This window comes from Elephas maximus, chromosome 4 (genome assembly GCF_024166365.1).
Source record: "Elephas maximus indicus isolate mEleMax1 chromosome 4, mEleMax1 primary haplotype, whole genome shotgun sequence".
In the NCBI taxonomy this organism is placed as follows: domain Eukaryota; kingdom Metazoa; phylum Chordata; class Mammalia; order Proboscidea; family Elephantidae; genus Elephas; species Elephas maximus.
Window position 1 is genome coordinate 167,615,938 of NC_064822.1, and position 15,023 is coordinate 167,630,960.

At 41.1% G+C, this 15,023-nt stretch overlaps 1 protein-coding gene across 1 annotated transcript in view; it reads left to right on the forward strand.

Moving 5' to 3' along the window:
- UTP20 (UTP20 small subunit processome component) overlaps window positions 1–6,699 on the forward strand; it is a 182,576-nt gene extending 175,877 nt beyond the window's left edge. The window contains exons 60-65 of the mRNA XM_049884168.1: window positions 1,136–1,323; window positions 2,079–2,150; window positions 3,611–3,910; window positions 4,208–4,334; window positions 5,727–5,872; window positions 6,347–6,699. Of these exons, the coding sequence (XP_049740125.1) occupies window positions 1,136–1,323; window positions 2,079–2,150; window positions 3,611–3,910; window positions 4,208–4,334; window positions 5,727–5,872; window positions 6,347–6,502 (989 nt within the window). The 3' untranslated portion in view covers window positions 6,503–6,699. The remainder of the gene's footprint in view (window positions 1–1,135; window positions 1,324–2,078; window positions 2,151–3,610; window positions 3,911–4,207; window positions 4,335–5,726; window positions 5,873–6,346) is intronic.
- Window positions 6,700–15,023: the final 8,324 nt, after the last annotated feature.

Below are 15,023 nucleotides of genomic sequence, written 5' to 3' on the forward strand. Positions count from 1 at the left end.
TGAAGGATCCACCCAGTTTAAGAGCCTGAACTCCCAGTCTTGTGAGAAATAACTTAGTAGTTAATGTATGACCTACTCTGGTATGGCTCCATTAAAATATGGCCAGATTATTACACAGATTAATGTAGAACAAAAGCATAGCCATGTTCCTAAAACATAGCAGCATAGACTAAAACTCAGATATATAACATGATTAATCCAGAATTTTAATCCTCTTCCCCCAACGCCCACATTATAAGACTTGTCCACTGTACTTTCCAAGTCTGATATATATATAAGCTTAATGCTTAAGTGTATGAGCTTGGGAGTCAGGTGGAGCAGAGTGAGTTCTGGGTCAGCCTGTTACAGCTTGGCAAGTCACTTACCCTGTCTGGAACATCAACTTCTTTATCTGTAAGATGAAAATGACAATCCCAACCTCACAGAGTTGCTATGAGATCTAAATGAGGTAATACATATAACACTTAGCCCTGCACCTGGCACATAGAAGGCCTTCCTTAAATGATAGCTTTCTGGTCAGCTCCTTGGAGCCACCAATTTCAATAGTTATTAGAAATAAACATGTATCCATGTATATGTTTACATTACTTAATTTAGAAAATGTAACTATTAATGCCACCTACCACCCCCTTGAATCTGAAACTAGATCTTGTGGAAATGGCCCATGATTAGGGTTACTCGTATCTCTTTTGTGTCATTTACCACATTAACTCATTGCTGTCGATTCAGTTCTGACTTATACCAACGCTATAGGACAGAGTGGAACTGCCCTATAGGGTTTCCAAGGCTGGAATCTTTATGGACGCAGACTACCACATCTCTCTCCCATGGGGCAGCTGCTGGGTTCAAACTGCTGACCTTAAGGTTAAAAGCTGAGCCCTTAACCCCTATGCCACCAGGGCTGTTTATTTACCACATTAGATGTTGGTTTTCTGTTTCTTTCCAGCGTCCCTCCACCTCACCTCTCCCCTAGCCCCTTCTGAAGTTTCTTGGAAGCTGTGATTATTTTGTTCATCTTTGTATTCCTAACCAGAACCACATAATGAATACTCAGTAAATGCCAAAAATTGTCTAATTTACCACCAAAAGATAGGAAAGCTGTGAGACATCTGAAAATGCCTTTTGGTTCCCCTAGGTCACATGCACACTCACCTGAGGCATCCACACAACTGGGTGTGGCTCACTGCAGCCCAGATTTTTGGACTGCTGTTTGCCTCTTGCCAACCAGAAGAGCTTGTTAGAAAATGGAAAGCCAAAAAGACTAAAAAGAGACTCCCAGAACCTGTAGCAGTCAGGTTCCTAACAAGTGACCTTGACCAAAAGGTAAGGTTTCTCCAAAACCTTTTCCTTCCTTCGTGACCTGTGTGAGGTCTTCATTCTGGTCATGTAGCCATCTTGTGGCTGGCCCTGGAGAGAAACTTTTCCAACTTGTTGTACGTGTGAAGCAACAGGGGTGTTAGTAACTGGAGAGAGGTCACCCTAAAGGCCAGGGCTTTTCAAAGATAATTTTGAAACCATGAGTCTAGTCAGACTTTTGATTTGCTTGTTTCGCACATTCATCTTCCTTTATATGCGTAAAGTTCTTTATCAGCTGTGGAAAATAAGATGAATGCTGCCTGTCTTGCCGCCTTCAAAGCCTTGTTGAGGGCTAAATGAGATCTTGTTCATGAAACTATTGTATCATGTATTGTATCGCTCTCTGATTCCCAGGGCCTAACACCAAACCTGGCTTATGTTGGGCGCTCCATAAATATTAAATGAAGGAGGATGGAAGGGAAGAAAAGAGGAAGGAAAAAAAAAATTGGAATGCTACAAAGTGCTCTGCTAATAATCTAAGGGACTATTAATCTGTACCTTCCCCAGCTTGAAAGTATCTGGTTTCTCTGGGGTGAAATACTTGGGGCAGGGAAAGGGGGACAGTTATACAATTTTTGGTCATGAATCTTCTCTCTCTAGATCGACACAGGTGGTCTTTCAGAGGAAAATCTAGTACCTTGGAGTAATAATATGGTTAGTTAGAGTTTCTTAAAAATAATTAGAAACACTGCATTCTGTCAATGTCCATTTTCTTTTCACAGATGAAAAGTATCTCTTTAGCTTCTTGCCATCAGTTGCATTCCAAATTCCTGGATCCGTCTCTAGGAGAGCAGGTAAGAATTGTAATCCTCCCAGAGTAACAGACAGGAATTCTACAGTCAAGGGGTAGGCTTACATTTGGCATTTGTTTGTTTTGGTTTGGTTTTCAACCTATTTTAATACTTGGGGAATTAGATAAAATATGAACATACTCAAGTACCTGTCCATGTTGAGATTACTCTTGGTTCCCTTTTAAATTCTCAGTTAAAGATGATACAGTGTTAGGCTGGCAGTTAATCCTTTCACCTTCAGCTTTAATGTATCTACTCCACAGTGTGACTGAAGCTTTGAATCTTTCCATCACTAAAAAGATTTATGTATGTTCGTACTATAAAATGTAACTATAAGTTAAATGTAAATGTATTTATAAATATACAGTAAATATAAATTACTTCTGGATAATGGTTCTTTTGCTCCCTTGTGCTATTTCCTCTTTTGATAAAGCATTTGGGCTGGCAGGTGATGAGCCAACATAGGTGTGGTATCTGGATAGGAGCAAGAATCATTATGGGCAAGATGGAGCAATGTGGATTAAATGACAGGGTACTAGAAATTAGTTGAATGCCTTTATCTGCTATTTCTGTCACTTTTTTCAATGCAGATTTAGCACGCTTTGTTATATGGCAGGGCTGCGGAAGGAGTGGATAGCCATTACGAGGAATGGTGAAGTGGAGTCAAAGAAATTCTGCCAGGGTGGACATATTATTGGTCTTAAGAGAGACAAATGTAAGGTGGTTCTACACTTAGAGCATAGGGGCCCTGGGTGGCGCAAATGTTTAAGCACTCGGCTACCTTAATGGGGGAGAAATACCTCCCATATTTTACAGATGTCGCAGAGTTAGGGACTCAGTAAATGGGTCCATTATCTTAAGACCAAAATCAGTCTTCGGGCTGTTTAACTAACTGCATTGAATGGGATTTGAAGAGGAGAACCTCCAAGTTTAAGAACTTGGGCTTGAATTCTAAAGACCTTTGAATCCGGGCTGACCACTCACTGTGTCTTTGGGGAGTTATATAATATCTCTGAGCCTTGGTTTTTCTCTCCTGATAATAGTACCTGGCAGAGGTACTTTAAGGCTGACTTGGGACACTATATAGAGCAACTAGTCAGTGCTCAATAAACGGAAGTTATTATCTCATGAGGACTGACTGAAGGAATTTCAATGACGGGGGATGAAAGCAGTCTTTAAAAATGTAAACGGATGGTCAGGAACGAAATCATTTACTTATTCTGTGTGGCCTTAAAAGGTAGAACAAGGCCACATGGGTAAAAGTTCCATGGAGATGGGTTTGAACACCCTGTAAGGAAGAACATGAGAATGAGAAATGGGTTGCTCATCAACTTAATAATGCAACTCTCAGTTGTTCGTTTTTATCTTCTCGTTGTAGAATACATATTTTAGTTTCTGCTTACCGAGCTATATATATTTCAAAATCAAAGTCTGATTCCTTTCTTTCCCCCTTTTCTTTTAAGGTTGTTAAGAATTTGTTGTTTGTAGCCAAAGTCTTGTATTTACTGGTACCTGATTCTGAGGATAAGCAAGATGAGACAAAAGAAGACAGGGAAGAACAAGGAGCTTTAGGAGATGGTCTGGCTAAAGAGGAGACAGAAGGACATGAGGCCTGTGCCGATGAGAAAGTGGAGCCTGACAAAGAAGAGAAGGAAGAGGCGAAGGAGGAGCCCAGCAAGCCAGCCACACTGCTCTGGTTGATCCTGAAGTTGTCCCGGATGGCAAAACTGGAAGCTGCTTATTCACCTAGAAACCCCTTAAAGGTGCAATACATAACCAGAGTGATCAAAAGTAGTCATTAAATATAGCTACACTGGAGCTTACAAAGTAATTTTTCATAAACCAAGATTAAACAGCACTTCAGAAAAGTATTTTAGTTGTCATTAGTGACCCTGCCAAGGAAAACCACCCCTAAGAGCTCTACCTTTTGAACCCAAAACTGCAGCAATAGCATTTGTTCCCAAAGAGATCCAACCCGGTTTTCCAAAACTAACTCTGTGTGTTTGTATGAGTGCAAGTGTAAGAGAACATTTCAAGTGAAACATCCTCTGTACTTTCAGAGAACATGCATCTTTAAGTTTCTTGGAGCAGTAGCCATGGATCTGGGAGTGGACAGGGTGAAGCCGTATCTCCCAGTGATCATAGCACCTTTGTTTCGAGAGCTGAATAGCACCTATTCAGAGCAAGGTAACCCACCTCCAGTCTCCTTAATATTTCACATTGCAACTCCTGAATTCTCTCCTGAGTGCCTCCTTCTTCCTTTCTCTCTTCACTCCCTGCCAGAGAATTTGTTTTTGGAAAGAACACTTGTTAGGTGTAAAGGCAACTAACAGCAAACAAATAAAACATTTTTATATTTTATTTGACTGCCCTCTCTCACACTTTCTCATGTCTAGGAGTGAATGTTTCTCTCCTAAAAGATAATGTTTACTCTTAAGCTTATATTAAATGTAATATATAAAGGAAACCTCAGTCTGGGGTGGTTTTAAACCTTGTAGTATATGAACAATTATGAGCAATAAAGTGTTGGTACATTCTTAAGAATCGTAAGGTAAAAATATCTGAGTATCACGTTAGCATGACATACTTTTTAGTTTAAGTATCAGTTTAATTTTTCCTATCCTTCTTCTTTTTCCCTGCCGGTACATTTGGTGTATTTCTCTCACTGATCTTAGTTCTCTTTGTTGATAATAGAAAAAAAGAGATTTGAGGTTTGGAAAGAGAGGAGGTGAAGTGGATGTTAACACAAGTTAAAAAATAAAATGAAGTGGGTTGTTGTCCAAGCAGGAGTGGTTGGTTAGCCATGCTACCTTGAGAGAAAGTTGTCAGCATACTCATACCTTGAGGGCTACTAGAGAGGCAAAAGCAAAGCTTGGGGCTGCTGACTGAGCCAGGGTCTGGTCTGCTGTAATTCTCATCCAGCCAGCATATTGAGCACCTCATATACCTCATATTTACTAGGCACTGAGTCAGGTACAGTGGGTTCAGCAGTGGGAAAGGCACAGTCCCTGCCCTCAAGAAGCTTACTATCCACTGCAGGTGACTTGATCTCCCCTGAAGTTGAATGCAGAACAAAGGTTATTTACATTTGGGAGGGGGGCAAGGAAGGATGGGAAAGCATAGCGCTTCATCAGCTTCTCAAAGGAGCCTTTGATTCACAAAAAGGTTATCCGGGCAGAGCTAAGCCTCTGTGACTTGGGGATTAGGGAGGGGTAGGGGGACACTCTTTCCCGCTATCTGCGCAGAGCTGAGCAGGTTAATAAAGGCAACCCAAAGCATTTCTATCTAGTTCTCAAACTACTTAAATGTCTTCAGAGGCAGGATTCTGCTGGGAAGTAGGCCTGCGGTCTCTGAGCTCTTGTATCCTAGATGAGATAGTGCAGGGAGTGCTGTACCCAAAGCTTCTGCTTGTTCCTCTCACCTCAGAAACATCGAGGCTAGTGTTAGATCTGTTTAGTAGTGAAGTAATAAAAGTGATAAAGCTTCTGCAGGAGTCTTTAACTTTTGTATAATGTTATTGTTTAAGCATGTCCTTGCTTAATTGACTCTCTTTGATCATTACTCTCTGTGTGCGATTAGATCCTTTGCTGAAGAATCTGTCCCAGGAAATCATAGAATTACTCAAAAAGCTGGTTGGCCTTGAGAGCTTCTCATTAGCCTTTGCCTCTGTGCAGAAACAGGCAAATCAGAAAAGGGCACTCCGGAAAAAGAGAAGGGCTCTGGAGGTAAGTTCGCTGTTTGAAAATGTGGTGTGTTCACCAGGCTTAATAGATATTTTTAACTCTGTGTGTGCGCGTGCGCGCGTACGCATGTGTGCGTGCAGTGCACACAGGGATGAAAGAGGGATTGGTTGGTTAGGTTTGAGAAAACCAAAAAAGCCAAACCTGTAGCCATCAAGTCGATTCCGACTCATAGCGACCCTATAGGACAGAGTAGAACCACTCCATAGGGTTTCCAAGGAGCACCTGGTAGATTCAAACTGCCAACCTTTTGGTTAGCAGCCATATCTCTTAACCACTACACCACCAAGGTTTCCAAGTAGGAACTTATAGCTGGGGCTTTTTCCTGGGCTCCAGATTTTCTTTAACGGGCATGTATTGTATTCATGATTTAAAAGTAAATAAAATGGCACATTTCTGCATTTGATTTTATTGATTGAACATTTAAAAAGTAATATAAAATTTCTCTTCTTTCTCAAGTTTGTCACTAATCCTGATATTGCTGCCAAGAAAAAACTGAAGAGGCATAAAAATAAAAGTGAAGCAAAGAAGAGAAAAATAGAGTTCCTGCGTCCAGGCTATAAGGCCAAGAGGCAAAAAAGCCACAGCCTGAAAGATTTAGCAATGGTGGAGTAAAGTGCATCCTGAGCTGCCAGCCAAGCTGGGATTCACACCTAGTCTCTTGACTGGCCCTAAAGCACAAACTTTCTGGTGTTTTCTGCTGGTTTGAAATCACATCCAGTTTTTATCAGTTATATATATTTAAGTTAAACTTTGGCATAGATTGTATAATATAGTTTAATATGATCATGCTCATAATTTTTTAAATTAAACATGCTTTAAAAACATTTCATAGTAATGACTGTCTTCACTTTCTAAAATGCATATGACACTAGCACTAAAGAATTTAAAAACTTTTTTTTTTTTTAAAGATACAGCTTATAATAGCAAGAGAAGTGTAAAAGAAATTGGGAATAGGTCTAACAAAAAATGTGCAGTACCTTTGTGGAGAAAATTACAATATTTAATCAAAGACATTAAGGAAGGTCTGTACAAAACCATATGCATGGATAGGAAGATCCAGTGTCCTGTTAGTTCTCCCCAAGTTGATCTCATTGGTTAAATACAAATGTGAGCAAAATCTCAAAAGAGTTCTTCATATTACCCTAACAAGCTGATTCTAAAATCTATATGGAAGCTAATAGGCCAAGAATAGCCATGATATTCTTAAAAAAGGAAAACAGGGTGAAGGCCTGCCCTGTCAGATATTTAAACACAAGGCAAAAAAGGACTATCTATAAAGGGAACACGTGATAAATTCTACTACATTGAGACCTTCTACACAGACTGGGATATGGCTGGCATTTCCCATTTAGTGATAAAGGATTAGTAGTAACCAGGCTATATAATGAACTGTGAATCAATAAAGACAATCCAGTAGAAAAACTGGCAAAAGAGAGGACTAGACATTACACTGAAGAAGAAACAAAAATGGCACTTGAACATGAAAAGCATTCACCTGGAGCTAATCTTCCACTGACATGGCTATACCAGTTCTTAAGCACTATGTACACTGGATGAAAGTCACTACCATGAGGCCCCCAAATGCCACCCTGACAGCCTGGGCCTTAGATCCCAAATCTCCCCGAGATCCAGAATTTTAAAGGTTTAACACTTGGAATAACAGGGGTCCTCCCACACCAGCTATGGCTTGTTGTTTGGTGCCCTTGAGTCGGTTCCAAATCAGGAACCCTATGTACAACAGAATGAAACACTGCCCAGTCCTGCGCCATTCTCATAGTTGTTGCTGTTTGAGGCCATTGTTGAAACCACGGTGTCAGTCCATCTCATTGAGAGTCTTTCTCTTTTTTGCTGACCCTCTCTCTATTTTAACAAGCATGATGTCTTCCAGGGATTGGTCCCCCGTGATAATATGTCATCCTTGCTTGCTTCTAAGGAGCATTCTGGCTATACATCTTCCAAGATAGACTTGTTCATTCTTCTGGCAGTCCATGGTATATTCAATATTCTTCACCAACACCTTAATTCAAAGGCATCAATTCTTCTTCAGTTTTCCTTATTCATTGTCCAGCTTTCACATGCATATGAGGTGAGTGAAAACACCACGGCGTGAGTCAAGCGCACCTTAGTCCTCGAAGTGAAATCTTTGCTTTTCAACACTTCAGAGAGGTCTTTTGCAGCACATTTGCCCAATGCAATACATCGTATGATTTCTTCACCTCTGCTATGGCTAGTTACTAAATATTTTGAAGATCACTCCAGTATTCAACCTGCGGGTTATTTAGTAATTAGAAATTTGGTAATTTAGAAAATGTAAATTAACACTATAATGAGATTCTATTTTGACCGTCATCAGATTGATAAAGTTGACAATACCGAGTGTTGGCAAGCATGGTGGAGCAATGGAAAACAATTTAGCATTATCTTGTAAATGTGAAGGTGGCTGCATCCTCTGATTCAGCAATTCCACTCCTAGAGAGACCTAGAAACCTAGAACCATGAATCTGAAGGCACATACAAAAATGTTCATGGACGGTTGGTTGATAAAAAGTAAACTAAAAACAATCTGAATGTCCATCTACAAAAGCGTGGATAAATAAAATGATATATTCATACGCTGAAATACAATGCAGTAGTGAAGATCAGCTAGTTGCATACATCAATATGGATGAATTCTAGAAACAATGTTGATTGAAAAGTCATAGGAGAAAAAAATATAGCTTAATGCCACTGTAATAAGCTTGGGAAAACATGGCAATCTGGACATGTACCTATATGATAATTCTGTAGAGGAAAGCAAGGGGGTGATTTAAAAGCTTTTAGGAGAGTAGGTACCTCTGGGAAGGAACAGGATTGAAGGAAAAGCATGGGGATGACTTTAATTATTATAGTAATGTTCAATGTCTCAGACTTGGTGTTGGCATCCTAAGTTTTCTTATTATGCTTCATTACTTCTATCTATAGTACATATTTATGCATATCAGATATTTCATAATAAAAATATATTTTTGAAATGTGTGGCCAAAACTATTATTAATACAAAGAAAACAAGTGGTTTCTTTGAAGCTTTAGTTATTACATTTAAGATTTAATTTTACAATTATAAGATCACACTTATTTAGAGATGGTTAAACCAGTTTTTGTTGCTTATGGTGTCTTTTACCTCACTCCACACTAGATGTGGAAGCAATATTCTTTAGTCCCCAAAATATTTGAGAGGGAGAGAGGAGAGGAAGCACCCATCCTATGAGCCAGGTGTTTGCATACATTTTATTTAATTCTCTGTATTCCTGAGAGAGTTCTAAAATTGGTTCCTATTTTACAAATGAAGAAGCTAAGGCTCAGATTAATGACCTTTCCAAGGTGACATAGGCTGTAGGTGGTAGAATCAGGATTCAAAGCCCATGTTCTTTTTAATTTGTAGTTATGATGTTAGAATATTATGACATTTGGCATAGGAATCAAATGTTCACACATTTACTTCAGTATGTTTTGATGTAGCTTGTCTCTCGAAATGGAGTACTCATACTCCAAAACATTTATAATGTGCCACGATTGGATGGTTAAGGTTGTGTGTCAACTTGGCTAGACCATGATCCTCAGTGGTTTGGCAGACACTATATATCATCCTCCATTTTGTGATCTGTTGTGAGCAGCCAGTCAGTTGGAAGGGGAGTTTCCTTGGGGGTGTGGCCTACATCCAATATATAAATGGATGTGTGGCAAAGCTCTCTCTCTCTCTCTCTCCCCTCTCCACAATTCAATCCATAACAACAATAAACATGGGACATCTTGGAAGGCCAATTTTAATTAATTCTAAGTGATGATACTAAATACACCAAGAAGTAGCATGCAAAATTTGCATGGTATTTAAAAAAAAATAAAATTTTGCAGGCCACTTTGGGCTATACTTCCTGCATGAAGTGTTTATTTCCCTCCATTTTAGGGATCCTTGATCAAAAGTTTTGAGAAACATTACAATAGAGATACCCACATACAGTGTAGTACCTTCCAGGTAAACTATCCTTATGACCAAGTTCTTCCTCATGATCTAACCTACCATGTATTGGTAGTTTGGTTAATTTTCAAGGAACAAGAATGTTCGACTTAATTGCTGAGCTTAAGACACTAAAGCCTACAGTTCTCTGGGGCAACCAAATGAGTCAATGAGTCTTACTGTCAACAGAATTATGATGGAAGAGAATACAGACATGGTCACAAACCTTAATACCAGGCCAAGAATAAATGATCATGGAGAAAATGTCTTGTTGAACGTGGAAGACAACACTTGTTTTTATCTCCTGTTCCTCCCTGTGTGAGTTCAGATCTTCTGACAAGTAAACACCAAGATGAAGTCAGCATGCAGGAGATTTATTGGAGGAGATGCCTGTGAAGGATAAAAGAGGGAGCCAAAGAAGGAAAGGAGAACCATAAGAGTGAGAAAGAAGGAAGGAAGGAAAATTGGGCAGGGAGACTCTTGGACTGCATGCAGCACAATTCCAAGAAAGTTTTGGCCAGGCCAAAGGGTAGTCTTCAAAGTCACCAATTGGAGAAATCCTGTTTCCCACAGGAATAGGTCTGTATCATCGGTTGGGAGCAGCTGTGGGAAGCATGGCCTCCAGTGTGAATCCAGAAGGCCGGTAGCTAGGACTTTCAGACAATTTTGCAGCAGATCAGGGTGGCACATTTTCATGGCCACCACTTTCCAAAGTCCTCTTAAATGAAGTTGAACAAGGGAGAGACAGTGGACATGAGATTTGGCAAATAAAAAAATGGACAGTTGGAATAGTGGTGACGGACTTAGCAACTTCAGTGCCTGCAGAACGCCTGAGTCTCAACACCTGTAATGTAGCAAGCAGTAAACAAACCACTATCCCTCCGCCAGGGAGTAAGCAGCTCCAACACAGTCGAAGTGAGCTCACCTTGGCCTACTTAATTGCCTAAGTAACTACAAAAATTGCTTAGGGTCAGAGAATGATGCTGCAGTTTGGCACACTCAACAAGCCCTGGGGACACTCAGAGATCACAGTAGACTGCCTTGCCCTGTAGTCCACCTCTTGGCCCTATAGGCTCTTGGCCAAACTCAAACTTGCTCATGAATATGCCACCCTACTGGCAACTTGAATTAGATGCACAAAGGTAGAAGCCAAATTCATATTTCAGAGAGCCATTTAGCTTCCTTTCTTAAGGCATGTATGGATTGCTCCATCTGACCAGTGGTATTACTCCAAACACTACAGATGTTGATGACCATACATACTCCTCTCAGGATGTAATCTAAGGCCAGGGTATTATTTATTACAACCAAAGGAGTTTAGATTGATCTGCTGATCTTCTAGGACTACATTATCTAAAGTTAAGGACAGGTTTCTGTCTCTAAGGTGTAGGCTCTGTTGCCAGAGCACAGGACTCATACTACTGTATAGAACTGGAAGTCAGTGGTATCCCCAGGTACCCTCTTGACCTGGGTTCCAACAAGGGAACACGGTCCATGGTCACTGCCAATAATTACAAGAAGGCAATGTTGCTGTGTGCCCTTGAGTTGATTCCGACTCAGGGACCCTATAGGACAGGGTAGAACTGCTCCATAGGGTTTCCTAGGCTGTAAATCTTAATGGGAGCAGATCACGAGATCTTTTCTCCTGCCAAGTCACTGGGGGGTTTGAACAGCTGACGTTTTGGTTAGCACCCAAGCACTTATCCGTTACACTACCAGGGCTCCTACCAAGGGTAATACATGGGCCAAAAAGCAAGCTCCATCCCCAGTAGAACAACATTCTGTACCCCATTATCCCCCACATACTATATAACCCAAAGTAGCCAGGTGACTCCATGTCAGGATTTGTTGTTAACAAATCAACAAATTGATTTGGGCACTGTCATCAAGTAGTTACAGCTTTGATAGCCATACATGGCATAACCCAAGGCCACTCAGGCCTCAGAAGCAACAATCTATATCAGACTGAAACCAATTTGTACTCTGTGTGTTTATTCACGTACGAGGGGAATACATGTTCAGGATATGCCATTGATGACGTCATGCACAAGAGAATAGTTCAGGATGAGTCAGCACACATGAGTTTTTGTTTTCAAAGCCACAGGTCAGATTGCCAGTGAAACCTTCTGCCCAACACAGGCAGTCCCTGTGATTGTTCTGGCAGACTGAAGTGCTGAATTTAGGGTACAAAAAAGTATCACTCATTCCCTCTATCCCAGACGTCCCAGGGTCTAAGGTTTGGGTGCCAGAGTTGCTGCTCTCTCTCCATGGCCACATACTCTGTTTATCCTAATTCAGTAGCCACTATTTCTCCCTTCACCCACCCATCCCCACCTGCACCCAGACCTTTTGTCTGGATGGGTCAGGGGTCACTGGAGCTAAAGCACAAAGGTAGAACTTATAACAGTCTGACATCTCTTACCGCTGCCCAAGGGGGCCATCATAGGGGTGACCTAGAGTTCACAAATTCTGCCAATTGATCATTATCCTCATGGTCTGTGATCTGTCATATCCAACCACTGAAATCAGATGGTAGTAGAAGCAACAAGTTAAAGTCACCTTCCCCCTGTCATCTAACTGCCACACTAAAATGAAACCAGTTGGGCTTTCCAAAACCGTCACTGCCTCCTACACACAGCCTCTAGGTACTAACAATAAATTTAGTGGAGTCCTCCACAATGGGGAAGTAGATTTCAAAAACATCACCTTCTGAGGGAGGGGTTCACCATTGTGTTCGTCATTCTGTCCATTATATAACCATTCTGGAGCAGTTACAGCCCTCAGGCTTCCTCCATGGTATTCCATAAGATATTGTCCACCTCTGGGAAGTCACTGGAAGTTGGCCATAATGTAGTCATTGAAATAACAATCCAAACTAGCACCTTTTAACATAGTTTATAAAGAAAACGTTCTACATCCTACTTTGGTGAGTAGCGTCTAGGGTCTTAAAAGCTTGTGGGTGGCCATCTAAGATACTCCACTGATGTCACCCTGTCTGGAGCAAGGGAGAAGGAAGAAAACCAAAGACAGAAGGGAGAGATAAGTCCAAAGGACTAACAGACCACAACTACCACACCCTCCACCACACTGAGTCAATCACGATGAGATGGTGCCCAGTTACTACCACGGACTGCTTTGATAGGGATCACAATAAAGGGTCCCAGACAGAAATGGAGAAAAGCGTAAAACAAAATTCTAACTCACACACACAAAAAAAGACCTGACTTACTGGTCTGACTGCAGAAACCCCGAGAGTATGGCCCCTGAACACATTTTTAACTCAGTACTAAAGTCACTCCTGAGATTCACTCTTCAGCCAAAGATTAGACAGGCCCATAAAACAAAATGAGACTAAATGGGCACACCAGCCCAGGGGTAAAGACAAGAAGTCAGGAGTGGACAGAAAAGCTGGTAATAGGGAACCCAAGGTTGAGAAGGGAAGAGTATTGGCACATCGTGGGATTGGCAATCAATGTCACAAAACAATATGAGAAGCTAATTTGCTCTGTAAACCTTCATCTAAAGCACATTAAAAATAAATAAAGCAACCAAAGTAGCATGCTTTGTTGGGCATGATTCTGTTCCAAATGAATAGTATGCATAGTGGCTTGAAACCATGGGTTTAGCGTGAGGCTACCTCATTGCTGCCGTTCATCCTCTAAAAGCATATATATATATATATTATTTTTTTTTTAATTGTGCTTTAGGTTAAAGTTTATAGCTCAAGTTAGTTTCTCATACAAAAATTACACATATCGTTACGTGATCCTAGTTGCTCTCTCTATAATGTGGCAGCACACTCCACATTCCCACCCCAGATTTCCCACATCCATTCAACCAGCTCTTGTCCCTTTCTGCCTTCTCATCTCACCTCCGGACAGGAGCTACCCAATTAGTCTCATGTATCTACTTGAACTAAGAAGCACATTCATGAGTATCAATTTATGTCTTATAGTCCAGTCTAATCTTTGAAGAGTTGGCTTCAGGAATGGTAAAAGCATAACCTCTCTTGTCTGCTTCTCACACAGACACACTAGTGAAGTCTCTAACAGCTTCCCAGCATTTTTGTCAAAGCAGTCCCCTATTTCCCTCCTCTCCCTCTCATTATATGTCTACATCATGGTACTGTCCAGGGCATATTCCCCTCCAGGGATGGTCCTAGTTGTCAAAACAGGGCGTGGTTGTGCTTTTCTCTGATGGGGGCCTGGAGTGCTTTCCTAGTCCCCTCATTCTGTAGGACAGCAAGCAGCTAACATGGCACCGTTTAGGCAGCTTGTTTCAATTCTACCTCTCACTGCTTAGCCTCTCTCCATTGACTCAATTCATGTTAACTAACAGGTAGGACAGTGAGGAATCACTTATTCCACCACCATCACCACCCCCCCACCCCTGGCCCCACCCTTGGGCAAGAGCTCCTAGGAAACTTCTTCATACCCACTAATCCAAAGGGTTCTTGCCTTTTTTTTTTTTTTAAGTCATTATATATCACAACCCCATGCCCACTGTGGTACTTTTATCAGGGAAGAATCCCAATCTCCATTAGGGCCGACAGTAGACAAGACTCAGTGCATCAGAGCAAAGCAGTTTATTGCTCACAGCACAGCTAAGAGCAAGGGCCTGAGCATGGTAACACCAATTCCCTTGCCCCCAGGTCCAACAGTGACTCAGTGCACCCAGATGACAGCTATGCATGAAGTGGGTTTGTAACATAGCTGAAGAACCCAGGGCAAAATAAAGCTCAGCGAATAGTAAACAAAAGCCAGTTCCCCTTCCCTGGGAAGTAAACAGTAGCATGGTAGTTTGGTTGCACTCATTTTGACCTACTCCATTGCCTGTGACTAGCTATAAAATGACTCAAAGGACAAGTGAGCCTTGCAATTTGACACACTCAGCAAAAATGTGCAGGGATGTTCAGGGTCCATGGGAGAATCCCTCTTCTAACATGCACAAATTAGTGGGTACCAAGTGCTTAGCACATTGGAAAACCAAGACATAAATCTTCATGAAATTAAATGGCATGGGTAAAGAGACAATCCTAGAAGTTTGCAGAAAGAAAACAAGTCATAGGCAAGCCACATGAAAAGAAAGACATTAAAATTCTTATAGCAACACTAGTTTCTAGTGGATAGTTGAGAAATG